The sequence below is a fragment of the Neoarius graeffei genome, chromosome 19 (assembly GCF_027579695.1).
Source record: "Neoarius graeffei isolate fNeoGra1 chromosome 19, fNeoGra1.pri, whole genome shotgun sequence".
NCBI classification, from domain to species: Eukaryota; Metazoa; Chordata; class Actinopteri; order Siluriformes; family Ariidae; genus Neoarius; species Neoarius graeffei.
In genome coordinates this window covers 41,508,876-41,535,276 of record NC_083587.1, presented here as the reverse complement: position 1 = coordinate 41,535,276, position 26,401 = coordinate 41,508,876, and the positions used below count along the sequence as shown (strand labels likewise).

General features: G+C 40.6%; 1 protein-coding gene across 1 annotated transcript in view; it reads left to right on the top strand.

Moving 5' to 3' along the window:
- Positions 1-26,401, top strand: part of sycp2l (synaptonemal complex protein 2-like) — a 163,268-nt gene that overhangs the window by 56,645 nt on the left and 80,222 nt on the right. Inside the window, exons 14-21 of the mRNA XM_060900082.1 lie at positions 442-475; positions 577-623; positions 4,913-4,970; positions 15,599-15,648; positions 15,811-15,859; positions 15,981-16,107; positions 16,241-16,287; positions 19,161-19,266. Coding sequence (XP_060756065.1) covers positions 442-475; positions 577-623; positions 4,913-4,970; positions 15,599-15,648; positions 15,811-15,859; positions 15,981-16,107; positions 16,241-16,287; positions 19,161-19,266 — 518 coding nt within the window. The remainder of the gene's footprint in view (positions 1-441; positions 476-576; positions 624-4,912; positions 4,971-15,598; positions 15,649-15,810; positions 15,860-15,980; positions 16,108-16,240; positions 16,288-19,160; positions 19,267-26,401) is intronic.

Here is a 26,401-nt window from a genome sequence, read left to right as displayed (position 1 = left end):
CAGAGGCATTAAATCCTTGCAGTGTGCTTGTCATGTGCCAGTGGTACCAGAAGATAATCTATCCAAACTCAGGAACTTATAACAGGCTTACAGGACCACTAGCAAACCAAGATCTGGTCAAACTGAAATGGCAAAACTCTTGGCAGATAGAATTCCTTCAGAAATGATAATACATGATAATAACACCAGTTCCATGCTGTTGGCATTTATGAAAATCCTGTACAACAAGGTGTTATTCAACACCTTAAATAACACATTGGAATAACACATTCTACTCTGAGAGTTGCTATTCCTTTGTCCATTAGTATATTATGTGGATGCATGAAGATGCTGATGACTTTATACTGATAGTACTGATGCACATATTTTCTTGTTGACAAAAATTGAGACACTTAAGTATGTGCAAACCCCCCCCCCCCCCCCCCCCCCCCCCCCCCCCAGTCCTTCTATCACAGACACTTCAGGAAGAGCCCAAGTAAGTACTGTTCTTAATTCAACAATATAATTTGAGAACTTTATGTAACTTTTGTGTGTGTTTTTTCTCACAACTTTGTTTTTTCCTCCCCTTTTCCCCAGGGTTACTTTGCTCTTCAGAGTGGGCCTGGGAAACTGCCATTATACAAGTGAGACTAAATCTCAACAGATTTTTTTTTTTCATTACCTCTAACAGTTTTAGTTCAAAAGTTGTATTAAAACTATTGAGGATGATATGCCACCTTGAAATTCAAATGCAACTTTGGGATGAGGGGAAAAACAATCACTATGATTTATACCGTAGTGAGAAGCATGCAGAACCTGTGCCATGTGGAAATGCAATACAAATCAATTGTCTTTCATTGTATGACAAGAGCATGTGCCCCAGTGAAGAGCAAAATCATAATTTCATTGGTTCGCATCTTGTTCAATCTCTAACCAGAAAAGCAATGTGAAGGGATTGCATTACACACAATTTTAATGATGTACTTTATTATATAGATACGAGTGTTTTACTGGGAAACATGCCACTTGTATTTTTTTTCAGACGAACTGCATCCGGGACATTAACATATTTTCCAATTAATTGTCTTGATTAACTTGTATCTATAAAACAAAAAGACGCGTTGGCTTGAAGATATGAAGTTTATCTTCTCGTGTTGAAAAACTCGCATTTTTATACGAAATGCATCCTGTACCTGAGTAACATATTTGCCACTGTCTTCACTCCAATGATATCACTTCCAACATTTTCACGCTAAGTTGATGTGCATTGTCAATGGCGAACCAGTTCAAAATTTAAATTCTTTTGGTTAACTTTTTTTTATGGATGTCTCATGATGATAAAAAGAATATTATATGGTGGCATGAATATATAAAGTTTATCTTCTCGTGTCGAAAATTTTTACAAGCGAAATGTGTGTTCACCACTCGAAGGTAAGCTTTATATTTTCGTGCCACTGTGTAATGTCCTCTTTATACCACACCAAAATGCAATAGGCATCTTTTTTGCTTTTCTGTAAACCCTCTATTGACCCAGTTTCTTTTTCAGAAAATGGCTCGTTTTCAAAAAGTAAAGAAAAAAAAGCTGAAATATTGAAATTCTGCCATCAGGAAGTGTCATCACTGCCCAATCACAGCTCTCTGGCACATGGGGGAGGGTGTAGTTGAGGACAACAAATTAAGTCGCTCAAGGTCTAATTGATTAGCTGACAGGACAGGCCAATGACGAGGCTTCTATTTCTAGGCTACAGAGTGCCCTCCTTCTAATTTATGAGAGCCCGAGCAACTATCTCGGGCTGTCCTCCCCATGTTTGATAGAGCTATGATGACATTTGTACAGTGATATTTCTTGGTAGCACATTTTCAGTATCTAATTTTTGAAACAGAACATAAATTGTGTAACTTAATCCCTTCGCATTAGGGATGGTGTTAACACTGATTTTTGTTTTTGATCCAATACCAAGTAATACTAAGGATAGTAGACTGATACTTTTAAAACATTTTCTTGTGTGCACAAAAACAGGAAATCTTTGATTTCTATCATGAAAATTGGTGCATGCAGATATTGAAAGCTGGACTTGAAAGCTTTGGCACTTGTATGGAAAAACTATAAAGGTCAGATTTCTCAATTTTGTTTTAATTTTTGTACATTTTTGTTTACACAGGCAATAACTTAACACTTAAAGCACGCAATTTAATTCAAACTGTGTCCTCATGTGTCATTGATGCCAAAAGTGTGTTATTCACCATTAATGTGACACATTTGTGATCAAAGGATGGCTGACACAAGGGTTATATTTTTACTGTAGATACAGTGGTGCTTGAAAGTTTGTGAACCCTTTAGAATTTTCTCTATTTCTGCATAAATATGACCTAAAACAGCACCAGATTTTCACACAAGTCCTAAAAGTAGATAAAGAGAAGGCTACAAGGACATAGCAAAGTGTTTTCAGGTAGCTGTTTCCTCAGATTGTAATGTTATTAAGAAATGGCAGTTAACAGAAACAGTGGAGATCAAGGTGAGGTCTGGAAGATGAAGAAAACTTTCTGAAAGAACTGCTCGTTGGACTGCCAGAAAGGCAAATAAAAACCCCTGTTTGACTGCAAAAGACCTTCAGAAAGATTTAGCAGACCCTGGAGTGGTGGTGCACTGTTCTACTATGCAGACACCTGAACAAATATGACCATCAGAAGAAAACCTTTCCTGTATCCTAGCCACAAAATTCAGTGTCTGAAGTTTGCAAATGAACATCTAAATAAGCCTGATGCATTTGGGAAACAAGTCCTGTGGACTGATGAAATCAAAAGAACTTTTTGGCCACAATATGCAAAGATATGTTTGGAGAAAAAAGGGTGCCAAATTCCAGGAAAAGAACACCTCTCCAACTCTGAAGCATGGGTGTGGATCGATCATGCTTTGGGGTTGTGTTGCAGCCAGTGGGCACATTTCATTGGTTGAGGGAAGCATGGATTCGAATAAATACCAGCAAATTCTGGAAGCAAACATCACACAATCTGTTAAAAAAAAAGTTGAAGTTAAAAAGAGGATGGGTCCTACAATAAGACAATGATCCAAAACACACCTCACAATCTACAGTGGAGTACCTCAAGACGCACAAGCTGAAGGTTTTGCTATGGCCCTCTCAGTCCCCTGACCTAAACATCATTGAAAATCTGTGGATAGATCTCAAAAGAGTAGTGCATGCAAGACAGCCCAAGAAACTTGTAGAACTGGAAGCCTTTTACAAGGACGAATGTGCGAAAATCCCCCAGGTAAGAACTGAAAGATTATTAGCTGGCTACAAAGTGTTTACAAGCTGTGATGCTTGCCAAAGGGGGTGTTACTAGGTACTGGTACTAACCATGCAGGGTGCCCAAACTTTTGCTTCGGGCTCTTTTCCTTTTTTGTCCTTTTGAAAATGTAAAAGATGAAAATAAAGTTTTTGCTTAAAATATAAAGGGGAATTAGTCATCTTTAACTTTATGCCTTTTGGAGATCATTTCATCTTCAACTTGCTTAACTCTTCACAGTAACAGCAATTTTGACCGGGCAGGCAGGCTTTTTTAAAGTTATTCCACAAAAATCTTGTGTGTTTTGTTTGTATACATTTATACATATATGTTTACATGTTCTACACACACACACACACACACACACACACACACACACACACACACACACACACACACAGAGGATATAAAAAGTGTACACACCCTGTTAAAATGATAGGTTTTTCTGATGTGTAAAATAAGACCACAATAAATAATTTCAAAACTTTTTCTACTTTTAATGTGACCTATAACCTGTACAATTCAGTTGAAAAACCAACAAATCTGTTTGGGGGGGGGGACATAAATTATCCATTAAGATGGCCAGTAGTTAGGCACAGGTGCACAATCCTATTACCTGCTGGTTCAAGCTGACGCCTTCCTGTTCACACCCGACGTTTGACCATGTTCTCACTGCTACATGTTACACTGGCTTTTTGCGTAGTTGGAGTATTGATCTTAGTTGGCTACACTAATACTTGGACTATACAGTGCAATATTCTGCTTCTCAAGAAATAACCAGAATTTCCTGCTGACTTTTCAAATGGTTAAATTAACCTAGTATTGTGAATGGATATTTGGATAAAGGCTGCCTCTCTGAAAAGCTTCTGTCAGAGAACTCTGCCTCACTCTGTCAGATCTAGGGGTATTTGCCTGTTTTTTTTTTTCTCAGTCTCTCCTTGCTTATGCTATAACTCACCATGCTCTTTTGTGTGGCAGTTTTTCCATGCATTTGAGGTCTGCGGTATTGTCACAGTACAGAACTGACTTTTGACAGGCATCACATTTTGCTTTATTTACAAAAGTGAAATGGCTCCAAACAAAACTTCTTTTCCTTTCTACCATTGTGTGACCTGGCAGAATCTGTTTCTCTGGGTGCCTTACTACTGCCTATCTATAAGCTATGGGGAGTGGCACGAGAAGGTGGAAGGAAAAGTAGTTCCTATCCTAAATGGCCATAAATGAATTTTAATAAAGTTAATAAAATTGCTACTTTAAAAACAGTATCTAACATATTTTTTTTTTTTTAAATATGAGGATCGATTCTCAAAACTGACCCACCAGGATTGAAAGTATCAATACTTGGGTATCAATCCACATGTCCTTACTTCGCATTGCTTTTATGGTTAGTGATTGAACAAAAATACAAAACAACGATTTTGCTTTTCGCAATGGCACGTTTTCTTCACGTCACACAATGGAAAAACAATGACCTGATATGCCTTGCATTTCTACATGGTACAGTTTCTATATGCTTCTCACTTTAAAATGTCTTCACGATTGTTTTCTCCCTCATCCCAAAGTCGCAACTGTATTTCAATGTGGCATGAAATCCTCTCCAGAGAAAACAGTATCACCATATCGTAGATATTTTTGGTATATGCAGATATAGGACATTCCCAACAGAAGACAAATATTCTCGAATAAATGATTCTGACACAGAGGTATGTAACTGTGCATTCATGTGTGCTAATCACAACATACATAAACATTTACAGCAAAGTTATTTAAAGTAGATTTTCACAATTATTTAAATTTTCAGCCTCCAATTGCCAGTTCTGCTTGCATCTGTTGTGCCTGTATGTTTTTTGGTTTGTCATGCCAAAGGTTGGGAACTATTTAACACTTTTAAGAGACACATCTATCTATCTACCTACTACTTTTTTTTAAAACCGGAACCTATTTTCCCAGCTTTTGCAGTTTCAGATTTTTACTAGAGACAAAAACATCATGGCGGCATGGTGGTGTAGTGGTTAGCGCTGTCGCCTCACAGCAAGAAGGTCTGGGTTCGAGCCCCGTGGCCGACGAGGGCCTTTCTGTGCGGAGTTTGCATGTTCTCCCCGTGTCCACGTGGGTTTCCTCCGGGTGCTCCGGTTTCCCCCACAGTCCAAAGACATGCAGGTTAAGTTAACTGGTGACTCTAAATTGACCGTAGGTGTGAATGTGAGTGTGAATGGTTGTCTGTGTTTTATGTGTCAGCCCTGTGATGGCCTGGCGACTTGTCCAGGGTGTACCCCGCCTTCCGCCCGTAGTCGGCTGGGATAGGCTCCAGCTTGCTTGCGACCCTGTAGAACAGGATAAAGCGGCTAGAGATAATGAGATGAGACAAAAACATCGTCAGTCCTGTACTGAGTTAGAACGCTATAACCAGCAGGTGCAAAACAGCTATACAGTGTGATCCCATGGGGCAAAAAGCTGTCAAAGTAAACCATTTGTTTTGGCCACTGATGGGCTCACATCTAACAATATGGAAAGGATCCCTGCAGAGATACAGGTCTGTTTACCTCAATAACTGTAAAAAGACTGCAGGAAATGACTGACTGTTTGACATTGTTTTACCTTTCTCTTTTTCCAGTCTCTGATGTCGCACCCCATTCTGTGCACTATATCTATTGTCTGTCTGTTTCAAAGATGAACTCATTCCATGAGGAGTTTTTCCTAACCTTGGCTCATTTTGTTTTTTAATGTATCCATCTTTTCTCATACTCAAGAATACCATCCCAATGTACAGTGCTTCCAATGCAAAACACAGATGAGAGGAAATTGTGTTAAGAGTGGTCTCATAAACTAAAACACAAGATATTTTTAACCCTCATCCTACCATGCTATTTTACACCTTAATCTTACCATGTGGGGTCCGTTTGGACCCCAATACTTTTCTTTAAAATTAAAGCTTATAAAGACAATCACCAGATAAGTTTTGTTCAGAACATCTTGTATTAATAACAGCAATACACTAAAGGGGCCAAGGCATAAAGAACACACTTAACCTTCATCCTACCAGCCAATTTTACATACACAAACTACCAGGTGGGGTCCGTATGGACCCCAGTAGGGAATACCTTGAAATCAATGCAGTAAGAACCAATTCAATGCAGCAAACAGACATAACTTTATTGAAGAACAAAATCCACTATGGCTGAATATCAATGATGTATTATAAATGCAATAACATTGCAATAACTAGCATACATGTAGCAAATTATAGCGCCACAAAAAAAATTGGCATTATATACATGATTTTTGCAGCTCATGCAGCTATAAAACATTCTGGATTACAACTTGGGTCTTTTCTTACAGAATTTAAAACAAAAAAGTAATTGTAAAATAATTTAGGGCTTTTGTTTTGTAGCCTGTGCTTATTGCAGCAGTGGGGTCCACACGGACCCCAAGAAGGAATGCCTTGGTAGTTTCATTATGGAACATAAAAGAAATAAAAAGTTAACTTTCAGTGTGCTATTCAATTATAAAATGAAAGACAGATAAACTTTACTCTGGGGTCCGGTTGGACCCCAGTAACAAGTTAATTATACCTTCACAATGCAAAAAGCTGATCTTCCAGTGCTTTAGTGTTTTAATTAAGACATAAATTCCGACAAATTCATAAAACGGTGAGGCAGTATGTCGCATATATTTTTAAAATGGCAAACAAACATATACAGGTGCGGGGTCCAGATGGACCCCACTTGGTAGGATGAAGGTTAACAAAACCAAATATGCAGTCATGGACATTCCATGTCTGCAACAAAAGTCAGAACATAGCCTGCTCATCAGAGCAAGATATTCTACTGGTGATATGTCTGGAACACCTGCTGCTTCAAACAATCCATGATTGAAAAGCGTAGCAATTTCTCAAAGCCAGTAGAATCAAGTCCTTTTGTTTCCATATTTTCAATGTATTGAATGAAACCATGCAAGATTTTCCTTACCCATGGTTTTTCAATGTATCCATTTATTTTCATGTGACTCATTTGCCCTCTAAACCTTTCAGACATTTCAGACTATCATTGTATTTATATTTCATAGGCTGCTAATTGTGTGTGTGTGTGTGTGTGTGTGTGTGTGTGTGTGTGTGTGTGTGTGTGTGTGTAAAATGTATATAATCAATCAAGGTCAATGCTCTTGTCATTTGCATGTTAAACATTTAAATGAAATTTGTGCCTCAGGGCCAGCAGCGTATATAAATAGAATAATTAAAAATAAATAGAAAAATAGAATAGAAAAATAGTGCAACTGTGATTTAAAAAGTGTTCAGGTGAACAGTAAAAACTTCAATATGTGCAAAAATGCAAACTGAGGGGAGTGCGGGGGCAGCATCAGAGCTTAGGCTTAGTGTTCATTAGTCTCACAGCTTCTGGGAAGAAGCTGTGCTGGAGCCTTGATGTTTTGGCCCTGATGCTGCAGAGTCTTTTTCCTGAGGGGAGGAGGCTGAATAGTCGGTGTGCTGGGTGGGTGGAGTCACCCATGATGCGGGCCGCTCTGCTCCTGCACCGGCTGTTGTAGATGTCTTCTATGGATGGCAGACTGCAACAGGTGATCATCTGTGCTGTGCGAATCACCCTCTGCAGAGCCTTCCTGTCCACAGCTGAGCAGTTTCCATACCAGGAGGTGATGGAGGTCAGTGTGCTTTCCACCACACACCTGTAGAAGGCTCCCAGGACCGCAGGGCTCAGTCTGGCCTGCCTTAGCCTCCTCAAAAAGTAGAGGCATTGATGGGACTTCTTGACCACACCGGCTGTGTTTGTGGTCCACTTCAAGTCGCTAGAGATGTAGACCCCCAGGTACTTGATACTGTGGACCATCTCTACAGCTTCTCCTCCGATGTAGAGGGGGAAGGGGGCATGGTCACCTCTTCTGAAGTCCACAACCATCTCCTTTGTCTTCCCTACATTGATGCAGAGAGTTGTCCCTGCACCAGTCCACCAGGTCCTCCACCTCCTGTCTGTATGCTGACTCGTCACCGTGGGATATCTGTCCCACCACCACTGTGTCATCCACGAACTTCACAATATGACTGCCCGGGTGTTTAGCGGAGCAGTCATATGTGAGCAGAGTGTAGAGCAGGGGGCTAAGGATGCAACCCTGGGGGGAGCCGGTGTTGAGGATGATGGTAGAAGAGGAGACAACGTGGATCCTCACTGTCTGTGGCCTGTGTGTTAGGAAATCCAGTAACCAGTTGCAGAGGGATGGTGGTAATCCAAGCGGCAGCAATTAGTTGACTAAAGTCTGCAGGTCGATTTTTTTTTTTTTTTTACCCCCAGTGTGACAAGCGGGTGCGTGACCAGCACCTTCATGGCTGCAGGAGCGGATGGCTGCTTGCTTGCGCTGGATTACCTCCTTCCCTTCCCCCCCTTACCCCTTATCCCTGATTTCCCCCCCTCAAGTCCCGTGTTTAAAGTGTACCTGTGTTGTGCTTATGCAAAGGTTTTTTTAATGTTCCCATACTGTACTCCTGACAGGAGCATAGTGTGTGGGGGGGGGGGGGGTGTTCTTTTTTTCCTTATATCTCCTCATGTTGTGTTTCCTTTTTATCTTTATCCCTGTCTTCCTGTCCTGTCTACCCTATGTCAATTGTATGTTGTATATGTACGGACAGGTTGACTGCTAATTTCGCTGGTACATGTGACTAGTCACAATAAAGGGCTTCTAAAAAATTGTGTTGAACACCGAGCTAAAGTCCAGGAAGAGCAGCCTCACGTAGGTGTCTCTGCTCTCCAGGTGGGTGAGAGCAGAGTGGATGACTGGTGAGATGGCATCCTCTACAGACCTGTTCCTCCTGTATGCATACTGGTCTGGGTCCACATTTATCTCCACCTTCTCCTTAATTGTGGTCCATGACCAGGCATTCGAAGCATTTCATGACACTTGGGGTGAGAGCCACTGGTCGATCGTCATTCATGCTCCTCACTGCTGCACACTTGGGCACTAGAATGATGGAAGATGTCTTCAGACACACTGGCACCACAGCCTCGGAGAGGGAGGTGTCCACACCTCAGTGAGCTCATGTGTGCAGGCCTTCAGGACCCTCCCTGGGATGTTGTCTGGTCCTGCTGCCTTGTGGGGGTTGACGTGCTGCAGAGTCCTCCTCATGTTGTCTTCGGACATGCTGAGTGATGGTAGCTCACCCTCTGGGATAGTGAGCCTGGTGCGGGTAGGGGGATTGGTGGGTTCAAAACGGGCATAGAAGGCATTAAGGGCGTCTGGCAGGGATGGGTCCCGAGGACACTCTGCATTCTTCCTGTTGTAGCCTGTGATTGCCTTTATGCCCTGCCACATGCTTTGAGGGTCATTGGATGCAATGTGGCCCTGGATTTTGTCAGCATGTGCTCTTTTTACCTGTGTCACACCCACTTGGAGGTCCCTCCTTGCCGCTGTCCATGCCAGTGCATCTCCAGATCTGAAAGCCGTGTCACATGCTCTCAGGAGATGCTGAACCTCACCATTCATCCATGGTTTCTGGTTGGGATGTATGGTGATGTTCTTGGTGGTGGTGACGACGTCATTTGATGCATTTCTGGATGAAGCTGGAGACGGCCGAGGTGTACTCCTCCCAGATCTACACCTTCACCGGTGGTAGCAGCTTCCCTGAAGACCTGTCAGTCTGTCCACTCAAAGCAGTCCTGCAGTGCAGGGACTGCTGTGCTGGGCCACACAGTGATGGCCTTCTGTGTTGGCTGGTTGTTTTTCAGCACAGGTTGATGGGCAGGGACCAGCAGGATGGAAATGTGATCAGAGAAGCCCAGGTGGGGCCATGGCACCACAGCATATGCACCCCCGCTTGCTGGTGTAGACCTGGTTCAGAGTATTTCCTCCCCTGGTTGCAATGTCTGTTCTTGTAAAACCGGGGCAGGCAGTCCGTTAGGTGGGTGTGATTTAAAGTCCCCAGCAATCTCAAAAAATGCTTCTGGGTGTTGATACTGCAGCTCGCTGATGAGCATGTGCAGCTCCATCAGCGCCATGCCAGTGTGCACACTCTGAGGAATGTAAACAATCACCAGCAGCACTACAGTAAACTCCCAAGGCAGGTAATGCAGGTGGCACTTTAGCGACATAAACTCCACAGATTCAGAGCACTGCTGGCTTACCCTGATGCACTTTCTGCACCAGTTCTTGTTGATGTAAGCACAGAGTCCTCCACCATGGCTTTTCCCTGACAGCTGATCACGGTCAGCTTGGAAGAAATGTACTCCGTTCAGGTGGTACACGGAGTCCGGCATGTCATTCAGCTAGGTCTCAGTGAGCAGGAAAGCACAGCAATTCCTCATCAAGTTCAGTCTCAGCCTAAACAGGTCGATCTTGTTGTCCAGAGAGTGAACATTAGACAAGAACAGAGTTGGAAGAGCGGGTCTGTTTAGCTCTTAGCCTAGCTAGCAGGCTGGCTCTCTTCCCCCTCTTCTGCCTCCGGGTGCATTGTTGTCTCCTTGCGCGCTGCTGCTTTGTTTTCCTTCATCCACTCTCCTTTAGCAGTCCAAAACATCCTAACGCTGCCTTGAAGTCTGGTTTCAGTCCCACATTCAGGTTCCCCAGAATAAATAGGTCCTGTGTGCTGTATTTCAGCCTCAGTTTGTTGCACGAGTTAATAGAAAAGATAGGAAGGGGTCGTACGCTAACCGGGAGCCAAGAAGCTGCTGCACCACTGCACGTCGCCATCTTACCATGGTCTCCTTGTGGTAATGTATAAAAAAATGTGCAGAGACACAAGTATTTTACTGGGAAATACACAACTCCTATTTTTCATATGAGCTACATTCAGGACATGGAGAGCCAAAAAAACCATGACACAATTCTTGAATGTCACTTGTGAGAATATCAATGAATTGTTTTGATAAATTTGCGTACTTTTTGTTCGTGAAGGTGTCTATATAATAAAATCGTTTCATAGTCTGAAGATATGAAGTTTAACTTCTCGTATTGAAAAACTGCCATTTTTCATCCAAAATACATCGTGGACCTGAGTGACACATTTAAATAATATATTGGCTTGTGTTCAGTGGTCTATCCGATATGTTCCATTCAGCTAGCGTGATTATTGAATGAGTTGAAGACGAGTTCAAGATCATGCTAGCCGAATGGAATATATCTGATATTCCATGAAAAAAAAAAGTCAGCCAATATTATAATACGCATTCCTTTTGGGTGTTCAATGTGTCTTTTCTCTTTTGAAATTGTCTCAAAATCATATGTATTTAATGAAGCAATCCTGGTGGTGGTGATTGCTTACAAATGGTCACAGTTGCCTGCTAGCATGGAAGTTTTATGTCTCCGAGGTGCCATGTTGTCTTGACAATTTATGCAATATCATAAACCATATTCAATGCTCATTGGGTGGAGTGATGTAATATACATAAGGTAAGCAATACGCTAACAATATTGCATGCTATCAAACCAAATGAATGGAACCCACTAGAAGGGAATAGAGTACATGTTTTTATTCCATCAAAAAAAAAAGTGTCCTGTATGGCAAACTGGTTCAAATTAAAATTCTTTTGATTTAACTTGAGTTTTTCTTTTTTTTCTTTCTCTGTGGATATGTTCATGTACTGTAACATAAAGAACATTACACAGTGGTGCGAAGATGTTTATCTTTTCGTGTTGAAAAATGACTCGTTCCTTTCGCTCACTTGTAATATTTCCATTCACCACTTGAAGATGAACTTCATATCTTTGCATGACTGTGTAATATCATATACACAACACACACACACACACACACACACACACACACACAATAATTTGCTATAAATTATAAAGCTGTGCTTCATCATGTAAAAAAATGCATATCTACAGATGGGGGCCTTTTTATGCCAATAAAACAAGCATAGCATTCATTACTCCCACCCATGTTAACTTTGGGTCAATAGAAACTCTGTGATGCAGCACATCAATCTGTCATGAATCACATTTCATTTAGGGTGCAACTGACTCTTCCTGCAGCTGCTTAGCTTGGTTTAGGTCTTTTAGCCAGCTAGCTTTTGGGCAACCATGGATAAATATTTGAGTCAGTCTACATCAAGTGATGCTGAGCCCACTTTGTAAGGAGATGGATTCTGGACATGATGCACTGCTATATCACTCTAAAATGAGATGACTCCCTCATGGTGAAACTCTGCAGTGGGTGTTTGAGCTATGCAGTGAGATGTCAGCATTTGAGAGAGGACAAACCTGATATTCATGCTGGGCATGAATCCCATCTGTTGAGAGCGGCGTCTGGATCTGATAACAAGGAGGGCACAGTCAAGAGGGATTTGGGTAAAGAGTTTGGCCGGTATGGAAAGTAAAGTGATTGCTCGGTGGTTGTTGCATATGAGATGATCGCCTTTCCTTTTCCAAACGGGAGGAGGACACCCTGTAGCCAGTCATCTGGCAGCTCCTCTATCACCCACACATGGTTGATGGCAACCAGCCAGTCAATCATGCAGTTCTCACCCTCCATGAGGAATTCAGCAGAGATGCTGCAGATACCTGGGGCCTGGTTGTTCTTGAGCTTGTGGAGGGTCTTCACTACTTCATGTCTGTGGACCAGGTTGGTATGGTTGTAATCGGTAGCAGACGCAGCGGCGGCAGCGAGAAGGTCTGGGTTGGGTGGTAACTTATTTTATTTTTTTTTTGTAATTTATCATGACCAACTTTGGAGGACTGAAAGCTATGTTGGTGGGAGCAATTGCTCTTGGTGGGGCCACCCAAGCCAGGCAGGTCAAAGGGAAGAGACCAAATGAAGAGTAGTCCAATCTTACCCTAGTCCATGATGATGGACCAGGACACCCTATGGCTGGGTATTAAGGTAGCCACCCTACCACCTGGCTAGTCTGCGTTGGGTTAACACTCTAGCCAGATGAATACTTCCATATTACAACATGTACAAGAGATAATTTTATCGTGAATAAATTTATCACTTTATCTAAAAAAAAACCCTTATTTTAATCTTAAAGTTCATAAGGTCTGTGATTGTTTCATTTATAATCCACAAATGATGACCAAGTCACCAAACAGGAAGTGAGGGCATATCTTGGCAACACTTGTATATATTGACATTAAACTTGTCTCACACAAATTTAGTAACATGACCTGAAATTGAGAAACAAGATTTGACATTTGCAACTTTGGATGGCTACTGAAAACATTGACACATTTATATCTCAGCAAAACTTGAACTTTTGCTTTCACAACAAGTGCTGATGGTCCTAGTGGCTTCTGTTTTTCCTTGGTCACTAAGGGTTACCAACCCCCAAACCACCCCTCAGCATAATTGCTGGTGAAGGTATATTTTGATAAATAGCTTTTTACTGTTTTCAGTTAAGAGATGGCTGAGTCAGTTGACAGTTCAGGACAGTGAGAGGAGTCACAGAAGTAGACTAGTATCAGGACCAGGTACACACATTATTCACCAGCAGGAGTACACGTATAGCCCAACAGAGAGAGAAATCTTTATTATTCTACAGTGATTTAAAGGGGTGTACACTGTGATAAGTGTCCTGCCATCGGCAAACCTGAGTGATCACATGGCCATAGCGTGAAAACATCCCTGTTAACCAAAATACTCTATGCCCATGGGACACCCCCACCCCCCTGATCTGCACATTTTCCTTGGCAAAAATATAGAAAAGCATAGGTTTTCAGCCTAGATTTACAGACTGAAACTGTTGGTCATTAGCTCAAATTGGAAGGTTGTTTCATACCTGAGGGGGCTTTGCAGGAAGAAGCTCTGATCCATGCTGTAGTCTTTTCTAGTCATTATTTTCGGTACTGAGAGAGAACCTACACCTTTTGATTAAACTGGAAATGGTGGATGGCAATATACCAAAAGTTTGCTTATGTACTGTGGGAGTGACCATTCAGTGATTTTTGTATAGGTTGCTTTTATAATCAATGCCAAGTTTTAGAGAGTGCCAAATGGGGATAAGACTGATCAAATGATTGATCAAACTTTCTAGGTGACAAATGTAAATTTGAACATTTTGGAAAAAATAAATTGAAAACTATTTTGAGCATTTGAGGCCATTGTGATGCATTTAGCTAGTAGTTCATATCAGTGTAAATCTTAAATGGGAATGGTGAATCTAAATGTTAAAGATAGAAGATAAATGTTTTGTTTTATATGCTAATTTTCTCAGCGTGCGTGTTCTTGGGGAAAACACAATGGCAGTATGGTCACTATTTTTACATCAGATGGTGCTAGTCTTGGAAAAAGGTTGAAGGTGTAAAAAGCAAGACCATGGGTGGCATATTTTGGGCCTGGATTAAAAATGGGACATGGCCCACCAAGATGTTCTTTTAAAGCAAGCAATCTGACTTGAATTAAATAAATTTTTTTGAAAAAATACATGGCAAACAAAAGGAAAACTTAAATGCAGATGTCTGTCTTTGATGTATAGAGCCATTTGTCTGATATTTTGTGAAGATTATTTCAGGATGCTTATTTAGGACCATGATTTAATCAGTACAACTGGTAAATCCTGGAATTAGTCTCTGCGATAATATTGTAGATGTAGATAAATATAGAAGTAGGAATATATAAAAAGGTAGTGCTAGGTATTCAGGCAGCCAGCTTAACTACAGTGCTCAGCGTAAATGAGTACACCCCCTTTGAAAAGTAACATTTTAAACAATATCTCAATGAACAGAATTTCCAAAATGTTGACAAGACAAAGTTTAATATAACATCTGTTTAACTTATAACGTGAAAGTAAGGTTAATAATATAACTTAGATTACACATTTTTTCCAGTTTGTCACTAAAGACATTGTTGAAGAATGGAAAAAGATTGATGTTGCAAAATGTCGCCAACTTGTTCATTCCATGCCTAGAAGACTTGGTGCTGTCATTAAAAATCATGGAGGCCATGCAAAGTACTAGATGTAGTAGTTTTTGTTGTGGGGTGTACTCCTTTTTGCACCACCTAATTTGAGTAAAACTGAAAAAAATGTGTAATCCAAGTTATATTATTAACCTTACTTTCACGTTATGAGTTAAACAGATGTTGTATTAAACTTTTGTCTTTTCAACATTTTGGAAATTGTGTTCATTGAGATTGTTTAAAATGTTACTTTTCAAAGGGGGTGTACTCATTTACGCTGAGCACTGTACCTCCAAGTTGTACCTACACTGGCTTCCACTGCTTCCATTTAAGTTTCTCTTTATTTGCTATATCAATTTCTGTGAACATTTGCTTTTTAATTATTATTTGCTTTAAAACATCCATGATTGACTTTTGTACATCCTCATTTTCCAAAACTGGCACAATTTGGCATATTCAACATTTACTTAAAACACTGAGTGAGCTTTTTCTGTTTAGGAGACACAGGATAAAGCTGCTGTTTTCAGTCAGTCTGCATCCTCTAATGGGTAAGAAAGATCATCTTGCACCCCATTAAGCTTAAACAAAAATATTCAGTGTAAAGCTTGTAGCTACTTGGATTTCTTGATTGATTTTGTTCTCCTTTTTACTGGTGATTTTAATGATATTGAATTGCAGTCTCCCCCCCCCCCCCCCCCCCCCCCACCCAGGTCTATCAGTTCTGTTAAGTCCTTTCCATCTGCAAAATCAACACAAAAGGTTGCTGAAATTCTGTTGTGGTTTTATTTGAGAGAAGGGTAGATTTTATTTTTTAAGCACTTGACAATTTTTTCCCCCTGAAATATTCTGCTTTATTTTTTATTGTATTTTTTTTAAACAGAGGAAAATTAGGATGTTTCACTCTGAAAGTGACAGCTGTGTCTCACCTGGTGAGAGAGCTTTACTCAGACACAAACCTCAATGTGACTACACCAGGAAAAAAAAACGGCTGAAGAGTAAACTCAGAGGTACATGTAAATCCTCATCAGTCCATTCATCAGCTGATATTACATTTCCATAGCTAGAACTGAAAGCCATTCTTTAGTTTATAAATAGCTAAGAAAATGGTACAAGCAACTTAATTTCCCTCTCTTCTCATAGTTCTCCCACTTTCCTCACCAAGTAGCAATGAAGAGAAGTACTTGAAGGTAGCACTCTCCTTTAATATATAGACACTATAACCTTGTCAAGTTAAACAGTTACTGTGGCCTTTAATCTCACGTCAATTACAATACCAAATCAGAAAAACTTGGGATGGTATGTCAAAATTGAAAACAATGAATGCAAGATTATTTACAGATCAAAACAACACAACAGCACATAATTTTGATGTTTTATGTCATTTTTTTTCCAAAATAAACACATTTCAAATTTGATTCTTGTAATACAGATTTGCCAAAAAAAAGATGGTTAAGCATTTATCACTTTCTAATGTTAACATTCCTTCTCTTAAAAGATGTTCATGGGCCGAGGACATCAAGTGATGAAGCATTTCAGGTGTTTTCCATTTTTCCTGCAAACAGGTCTGAAGGTGTGCAACAGTATGGGGCCATCCTCACATTCATTTCAGAATTCACCACACATTCTGCATTGGGGACAAATAGTCTGACTGTTAAGCAAAAAAAAACCCAAAAAACATGGAATTGTTCGTTTTGTGATGGAAGCATAACATTTGGCACACTAGCTTAAGTTGATGTATATAATTGTAGATATGGGGGCATTTGATTCATTGTGGTTGCAAGAAAGGGTGTTCAGGTCGATGTAAATGTACGAAGGCTAATCAATCTTCAGTGTACAGCGCTATGCTTCTGTGGTGGGGATTGTAATCAGTAATGACGAGAGGTATTTTTTTCAATATTTTGACATCACATGAACATATGAATCCATATTAACAGCTAAAACTTTTATTTACTTTATACTGTATCCCTATGTCATGTGACTAATCACGTGACCTCTTTGAGAACAAGAAATTCTCTCTTTGTGAGGTAGACATTCAATTAATGTTGTTTTTTTTTTTTTTTTTTGGTAAGCAATCTTGTACCTTGAAAACAAATTCGTTTAGCCTTGTTTTCATGTTGGGTCAATTTTGCACATGAGTATTCCAGGGTTGAGAAGCTGAATTTGAAATGCCCCATATCTAGAATTATTATATATATCAACTTGAGCTAGTGTGCCAAATTTCATGCTTCTATCACAGTGAACAATTTCTCACCTTAACAGCCTGACTAAAAGGGGATAGGCACCCTCTCCTTCTGCAGCAATATGAATGTGGTTTTGCATTGTCTAGTTGAACTATCCCTGGAAAAGATGTCAACTTGAAAACTGCATATTTTGCTCCAAAATCTCAGTGTACTTTTTTGCATTAATGCTGCCATCATAGAAGTGCTAGTTACTTTTGCCAAGGGCACCAATACAACCCCATACTGTGACAAACCTTAACTTTTGGATTTGTTGCTGATAAGTGAGGATGGTCCTTTTTGTCTTTGTTCCAGAGCACGCAGAGTCAATTTCTTACCAAAAAAAAGACCTGAAAGACCTGTTTGATGTTTCTGACCACAATATACATTTCCAATGTGTGATTGTCCATCTCAGATGCCTCTGAGCCAAGAGAAGTCAACAGTGTTTCTGGACACGGTTAAGGAACATAAAGGTTATTTTTTGTGCAGTGACATTTTAACTGGCATTTGTGGATGCAACTCAGTATTGTAGTGCTTGACAGGTTTGCCAAAGTAATCCTGAGCCTATGTGGTTATATCAGCTGTAGATGAATGATGGTTCTGATGCAGTGCACTCTGAGGGATTGAAGATCATGGGCCTTCAGCTTAGACTTGCACCCTTGTCCTTTATACACCAAAATTCCTCCAGATTCCTTGAATTGTGTAAACATATTATGCACTGTAGAGGGAGATGTATCCAAATCCCTTCCTATCTTTGAGGAACATTTTTAACATTTCAATAATTTTCTCATGCATTTGTTGACAAACTGGAGATTGTTGGCCCATTTTTTGCTCCTCAAAGACTAGGCTTTTCCTGGATACTGATTTTGACCCAATCCTGCTTGCAATCACCTGTTGACATCTACTGTTTCAAATGACATTTTATTTAATTTCTTACCTCATTACTAGCTCTAAATCAGACCTGCCTGATGCATCCTGATGCCCTAGTTCTGGCTGAGGTTCTCATCACTTTGCTGCTGCGGAGTCTAGAGATGCACTTCAAAGATTGCTCTGGATACTTGATATAAACCGTTTTGCTACAATGGCTAAGGATTACAATTGCTATGATAACTTTAGGACTGCTGTTGTCATGAACAGTCTTGCACTCAATGAACAGTTGATAACTTGAACAAAATAGACTTCATGTTAAAACTGACCATACAGGGCACACTTATAGAAGCTAGTGATTTATAATCATGCTGTCTGTTATCACCCAAATTAAGAAGGGTTCCCTTTTGTATTTGGTTCTTCTCAAGATTTTATCAGCTCAGGGAGTTTTTCCTTGCTGCCATTGCCTCAGGCTTGCTCTTTATGGATAAATGTATTAGTTCATATTTAAAATCTTTTATTTTTCTGTAAAGCTGCTTTGCAACAATGTCTGTTATTAAAAGCGCTATACAAATAAATTAACAAAATTGCACAGGTCCCAACATTTTTTTTTTGGAATGTTTTGCAGATGTGAAATGCGGGAATGCATTTCATGTTAACAAATGAAATGAGGTTGACCAGACAAAACATGAAAAACCTTAGCTTCATACTGTATGCAAAGAAATATGTCAAAGTAAATTTAGAAATCATGTGTTGTGTGTTTGTTTTTGTTTTTTAAATTGACATTTTCCATACCATACCAACTTTTTCTCATTTGGGGACATAAATGTGGGCACAAAAATATTAAAGACTGTCTCATAGAAACAAACCAGTTCATTTCAGTATTTGTAGACACATTTTGCTGTAATATCAGTGTTTTATGGTAAATATTTATTTAACATTTTACTTATTTTTATTTTAATTCTGACTCTCCAAAGGAATCAATCCCTAAACACAAATCAGAGAGCGAGAGGGGTGAAGGAATGGATGGGAAGCAGAATCTGGATCTTTCTGACCAACCCAAGGAGTCAATTCAGGATTCAAGCAAGTCAAAATGAGTTTTAGAGTTTTTTAAAAAAAATATTTAGAAAAAAATTTACTGTTGATCAGTTAACTGCCAAATTTTGCTTCCTCCTTTTGTTTTTTAACAAAACATTTACTTAAAGGTGGTGTTCTTTCTCCTGTTCTAAACTACATTGCTACAGCAGATGCTGAAGTCCTTGATCAACATTATCTGTAGAGCAAGGGTGTCCAAGCTCATCCAGAATGGGCCAGTGCGGGTGCATGTTTTCATTCTCACCAATCAGAAGCCACATCTGATGGTATATTGAAAGCCAAAATGAACTGATTTAAACAGGTGAAATCAGGTGGTGCCTCCTGCTTGACTGGAATGAAAACTTGCTCCCACACTAGCCCTTTGCAGACAAGTTTGGACACCCCTACTTCAGAGAGACTAGTGTCACGTGTGTGTGTGTGGGGGGGGGGGGTACTTATTTATTTATTTTTTGGGGGAGTGGTGTTTTTTGTTTTGGTAAATGTGCACTGTGTACAGGCTGAATATAAAAACTTAAAGATACTATTGCATCTCAAACCATTAGAATATCATGAAAAATTTCAGTATTGTCCGGTTATTTAAGAAAGTGAAAATTGTGTATTCTAAATCAGAGGTTCTCAAAGTGGGGTCCGTGAGCCATAGCCAGGGGGTTCAAAATAATTTGCTATAAAATTGTGCTTTAATTTATGCCATTAAAAAAAATGCATATCTACAGATGGGGGCCTTTTGCAACAATAAAATACTGTGTTCATTACTCCCACCCACGTTAACTTTGGGTCAATAGAAACTCTGATATGGTTGTAACATCACATCAATCTGTCATGAATCACATTTCAATTAGGGCACAATGAACTGTTCCTGCTGCTGCTTAGCTTGGTTTAGGTTTGTTAATCAGTTAGCTATTGGGCAACCATGGATAAGTATTTTTAAGTTGGTCCACATCAAGTGATGCTGAGCCCACTTTGTAGGGAGCTGGATGCTTTGCCCCAGTTGCACTGCTACATCACTCTAAACTGAGATGGTTCTCTCATGGTAAAGTTTTGCAATGGGTGTTTGAGCTATGCAGTGAGGTCAGAGTTTGAGCGAGGACAAAGCTGACATTGCAGAGCTTTTTCCGACCTGGAGTGTGTGGCCAAATTGGCATATCTTGCTGATGTATTCAACAGCCTGAACCCCTCGATTCAAGGAGGCTATGCATCTATCCTGGAAGTCGGTGACTGCCTTCATGAAGAAAATTGAGTTATGGAGAAGGATACAAGATGGAATAACAGACATGTTCCTCCCAACTGACAGAATTTATCTACACAACCAGTCTGTGGCTATAGTCTGAAAAGTAGCCACCTCTCACCTCATGGCACTGAGAGAGGATTTCAGCTCATACTTCTATGATGTGAACACCAATGCCTGGTACTAGGTGCAGGATCCCTTTGCCCCAGTTGCAACAAGTGGCCTTACTGGTAAGACAGAAGAGGAGCTGTTGGAATTATCCTGTGATTAGGACATTGAGGGTCCAATTCCAGAAGGTGAGTCATGCAAACTTGGCCCACCCTCTCACATGGGTATCCCAAACTGACTGCTGTGACCATGCACATATTGTTCCTCTTTTCTACCATGTACCTCTGTGAGTCATCATTGTCCACTTTGACTGCAATGAAGACTAAGTACATATAGGGTTTGTTTGTATGTGAAGAAAGATATTAGTCTGCCTGTAATCCATCACTCCAAGAATAAAGAATCTGTTTAGTGAGAGATATGCTCACCCATCTTGTGAATTTAGGTGAGCTCATAAGGTGAGCTATTGTGTATTATGTGAGAAGAATGAGATGTTGCAGCCTCATGCAAATATTCCAATCTAAATTTTCCGAAGTAATAGGCCTAGTTAAGTATGATGCATTCTGTAACACTGTTGTAACTTCTGTTAGGATTTTTTTTGGAGCTTTCAGTCAGTGTTTTGTCTAGGCTGAAAACATATCTGTTTAGTCAAGCCTCTTGTTAATGGTGTTTATGAGGTAAAGGAGTAGATCTGGAGGGTCCTCAGACATAGTGTTTTGGTAAACTGGGATGTATGGATGCTGTCAGTCCCCACTCGCTTGCTCACTTGAGTTTGTTGACGGTGTAGTGGCTGGCTGCTTTATGTCCCGGGGCTCCCTCATGCCTGTGTTATCTTCTGGCTCTCTCCTTTTAGTTATGCTGTCATAGTTAGTTGCCGGAGTCCCTGCTTGTACTCGGTGCAATATGTATACTGTTTCTACTTATTCAGGTGACATTGGGCATACCTAACCACCTGTGTTTTCTTTCCCTCCCCCCCACCCCAAATCTGTTCCTCTGAGTTACATGGAGTCAACAGGAAATCTTTTGGTGGAGAGGGTGGAGACCTTGACTGGCTATCGTAGCCTGCAGGGAATCGGCCGTCAGACATTCTGTCGCATGTCCCAGACCCGGTGAAATGTAACTGAATTGTCTTGGCCAGCCCTAAGGGTCCCATCTGCATCTCATCATTGCTGAGGAGTGTGCTCCCATCACCCAATCAAGCATCCAGCCAGAGCAGGTCATGATATATTTTACCATATTAACATGCCATTGTTGTGTGTTATGCCTGATGTAAAGACTCTCTCGTCTCTGCGAGCCTACCACACAGATTTAATACTTGTCATTTTTAGGGCATACCTAACAACCTGTTTTCTTTCTCTCTCTCTCTCTCTCTCTCTCTCTCTCTCCCCCCCCCCCCCCCCCCCAATCTGTCCCTCTGAGTTACATGTTGATCCTGGGATTGAGATGCTGGCCTCTTCTGCCCCTCGGACCTGCTTGATCCATCCTGGTGCCCTGTGTCTGGTCGGAGTTTTATCACACCGCTCCTGTGAAGGATGGCCCCATGAGGACAGTTGAGGGTTATACCTGTTAAAACTGTTAATATTATAGTCAGGCTGTCTGTTGTTGCCCAAATGAGGATGGGTTCCCTTTTGAGTCTGGTTCCTCTCGAGGTTTCTTCCTCATGTCATCTGAGGGAGTTTTTCCTTGCCACCGTCGCCACAGGCTTGCTCATTGGGGATAGATTAGGGATAAAATTAGCTCATGTTTTAAGTCGTTCAAATTCTGTAAAGCTGCTTTGCGACAATGTTTATTGTTAAAAGCGCTATACAAATAAACTTGATTTGATTTGTTTTATTATTTTAAGTTAAAGCACTTACTGAAAGTTAGCTGTAGACTGGTAATTTTGCTTTAAAAATCAATTACTTGTAAAGTTTACATGCTGTCACGTTCAAATGCAATTTGAATAAAGTAAACCTCTGTTTAAAAGTATGTGATATTAACATGATGTACAGAAACACATTTCAATTTCTATCACAATGAAACAGGTCTGAAGTATTTAAGTTGAAAAATTTTAGAATACATGGCATCTAAGAGTACAAATGGTAGGAAGATTATGCTTAATCTGTGTTTCTATTATGAGGGGTCCTTGGAAATTTTTGTTTCCCCTGTAAGGGGTCCCTGGCCCCAAAAAGTCTGAGAATCCCTGATGTAGAATGTATGAAAGTTGACCTTTATGAGTTAAATTACAAAACAATAACAAAAAAAACCTTTCACAATATTGTAATTGGTTAAGATGCACTAGTACATGCTGGTTTGCCATAAGTCAAGGATAATATTGGAAGTGTATGTACTTCTGATATGGTGGCACTATGGATGTTACTGAATAAGAGTACATTATTTGGAACAAACACATGTTCTAAATGGAGACAAAACAGGACACCAGTAGGAAGGAACACAGGTGTCCCCCCATGAAGATTCATAATTATTTGGTTGAGACTGAAGGTGGACATTGAACTATCAGACCTGTGCCTACAGACCTTGTTGATAGTGCAAGTATTTCTAGGGATATTTGATTTTAAAAAATAAACTTTGGTCCTTAAGGAGTAATGGCCATAATGATATGGTTACAGAGACCTATTGGGTTTCCAAAACTGCAACAGTGGATGGAAGGAGTTAAGATAGCACTGGCCACATGGCTGCTGACATGACAGTCCAGAAAACAAAGGCAGTTTTGATTGAGAGCAGAGCATGATCAAACTGCTTCCCATCAGGAAGCTCCGAATGCCAAAGTGCAAGACAAACCACCTCAAATTATCATTTGTTCCAGCCTCCATTAAGCTGTTGAACAATGTTAAAAACTAGTGCAATAGAGCAACGTGCAATGAACACACAGGCACTTCAGCACTAGCACTTTTTTTTCTTGCACTCAGCACTTTTTCTTTTGCCTAACATCTTGTACTGCCATTGTCAAATGTAGTCCATGTCTGTTTTATGTGACAGAACTGTTTTTGCGCTGTCGCCTCACAGCAAGAAGGTCCGGGTTCGAGCCCCGGGGCCGACGAGGGCCTTTCTGTGCGGAGTTTGCATGTTCTCCCCGTGTCCGCGTGGGTTTCCTCCGGGTGCTCCGGTTTCCCCCACAGTCCAAAGACATGCAGGTTAGGTTAACTGGTGACTCTAAATTGACCGTAGGTGTGAATGTGAGTATGAATGGTTGTCTGTGTCTATGTGTCAGCCCTGTGATGACCTGGCGACTTGTCCAGGGTGTACCCCGCCTTTCGCCCGTAGTCAGCTGGGATAGGCTCCAGCTTGCCTGCGACCCTGTAGAAGGATAAAGCGGCTAGAGATAATGAGATGAGATGAGAACTGTTTTTGTAATTGTTTTCCTGTGATGGTGTTTATCTTGTTTTGTAAAGCAATGAAATGAAATGTAGCACTATGCCCAAGACAAATTTCCCTTAGGGGACAATAAAGTTTACTCTACTGTACTCTAAACTGTGGGCATCTGAGTATTGTTTCTGAAATTATGTTGCAGGTAGGCAGTTCCCCTCCATCCACACAATCATTGACTTGGCTGTGTGGCATGGAGCATGGTTCTGCTAGAAAACCCAATCTTCAGAGTTGGGGAACATTCTTCAGAGTAGAAGGAAGCAAGCTTTCTTCCAGGATAACCTTGTACATGGCTTGATTCATGTGTACTTTACAAACAAAAATCTGCCCCATTCCAGCCTTGCAGAAGCACCCCCAAATGATCACTGATCCTCCACCAAATTTCACAATGTGTGAGAGATGTGGCTTGTATGCCTCTCCAGGTCTCTAATGAGACAACCAGGTGATTGGGGGGGCGGAAGCCGAAAATTGGACTAATCAGAGATTATCTTACTCCAGTCCTCTACAGTCCAATCCTTATGGTCTTTAGCAAACCTCAGCCTGGCTCTTCTTTGCTTCTTATTGATGGGCTTTTTCTAGCTTTGCATGATTTCAACCCTGTCCAGAGGAGCCTGTTTCGAACAGTCCTTGCCATGCACTTAACTTCAGCTGCCATTTGTTTGTAGGTCCCTTGATGTCACCCTGTGGTTGTTGAGTGACATTTGAAGGATATGATGATGATCCTGGTCAGTGGTGTCATTTTTGCCCTCTGCCATCCTGTAACTTTGTTCTTCCCAATGTCTGCTGCTTGACCTTATTATGAACTGCTGTCTTTGAAATTTTGAGGGTGGAAGGAACCTCGTGCTGACTGCATCCCTTTGTGAGGAACTCCTTTTTGCCATGATGAATAGATATTTTTGTATTCCAATTAAATTTAAGGTACTACTAGGGCTGTCTTTGGCCTCCAAACTGGTCCTATTGCAAGAGGAGAGAGATGACCAAAGCAGTGGTTTTTATACTTTTGCTTATTAAATAAGATTAGGTTCAGATGATCACATCAGTACCTCATTAAGTAAAATGGTGTGTGCTTGTGTTGGAATTCCAGCACAGACTCTGGAATCAAATGGCTGCCATACAGAGACGTGCTGACTTAAGAAAAAATTTGAAGTGGGGGTGTATGATAAAGTCTAGAATATGTGTCTATATAATAAAAAGAACATCACATTTTGGCTTGAAGATATGAAGTTCATCTTCGAGTGTTGAAAATATTTTAAACACATTTGCTTCGCTCACTCATAAATCTATTGACCACTTGAAGTGTGTGTGTTGGGAGGGTTCCCTCAGGGAAATTAAGATTCCAGCAGCATCATTACAGATGAACAGAAAAAAGAAATAGAGAAAAACTTGTAGATAAATTAAGTATTTACATATACAACCCCGATTCCAAAAAAGTTGGGACAAAGTACAAAATGTAAATAAAAATGGAATGCAATGATGTGGAAGTTTCAAAATTGCATATTTTATTCAGAATAGAACATAGATGACATATCAAATGTTTAAACTGAGAAAATGTATCATTTAAAGAGAAAAATTAGGTGACTTTTAAATTTCATGACAACACCTCAAAAAAGTTGGGACAAGGCCATGTTTACCACTGTGAGACATCCCCTTTTCTCTTTACAACAGTCTGGGGACTGAGGAGACAAGTTGCTCAAGTTTAAGGATAGGAATGTTAACCCATTCTTGTCTAATGTAGGATTCTAGTTGCTCAACTGTCTTAGGTCTTTTTTGTCGTATCTTCTGTTTTATGATGCGCCAAATGTTTTCTATGGGTGAAAGATCTGGACTGCAGGCTGGCCAGTTCAGTACCCGGACCCTTCTTCTACGCAGCCATGATGCTGTAATTGATGCAGTATGTGGTTTGGCATTGTCATGTTGGAAAATGCAAGGTCTTCCCTGAAAGAGACGTCATCTGGATGGGAGCATATGTTGCTCTAGAACCTGGATATACCTTTCAGCATTGATGGTGTCTTTCCAGATGTGTAAGCTGCCCATGCCACACGCACTAATGCAACCCCATACCATCAGAGATGCAGGCTTCTGAACTGAGCGCTGATAACAACTTGGGTCGTCCTTCTCCTCTTTAGTCCGAATGACACGGCGTCCCTGATTTCCATAAAGAACTTCACATTTTGATTCGTCTGACCACAGAACAGTTTTCCACTTTGCCACAGTCCATTTTAAATGAGCCTTGGCCCAAAGATGTCTGCGCTTCTGCATCATGTTTAGATACGGCTTCTTCTTTGAACTATAGAGTTTTAGCTGGCAACAGCGGATGGCACGATGAATTGTGTTCACAGATAATGTTCTCTGGAAATATTCCTGAGCCCATTTTGTGATTTCCAATACAGAAGCATGCCTGTATGTGATGCAGTGCCATCTAAGGGC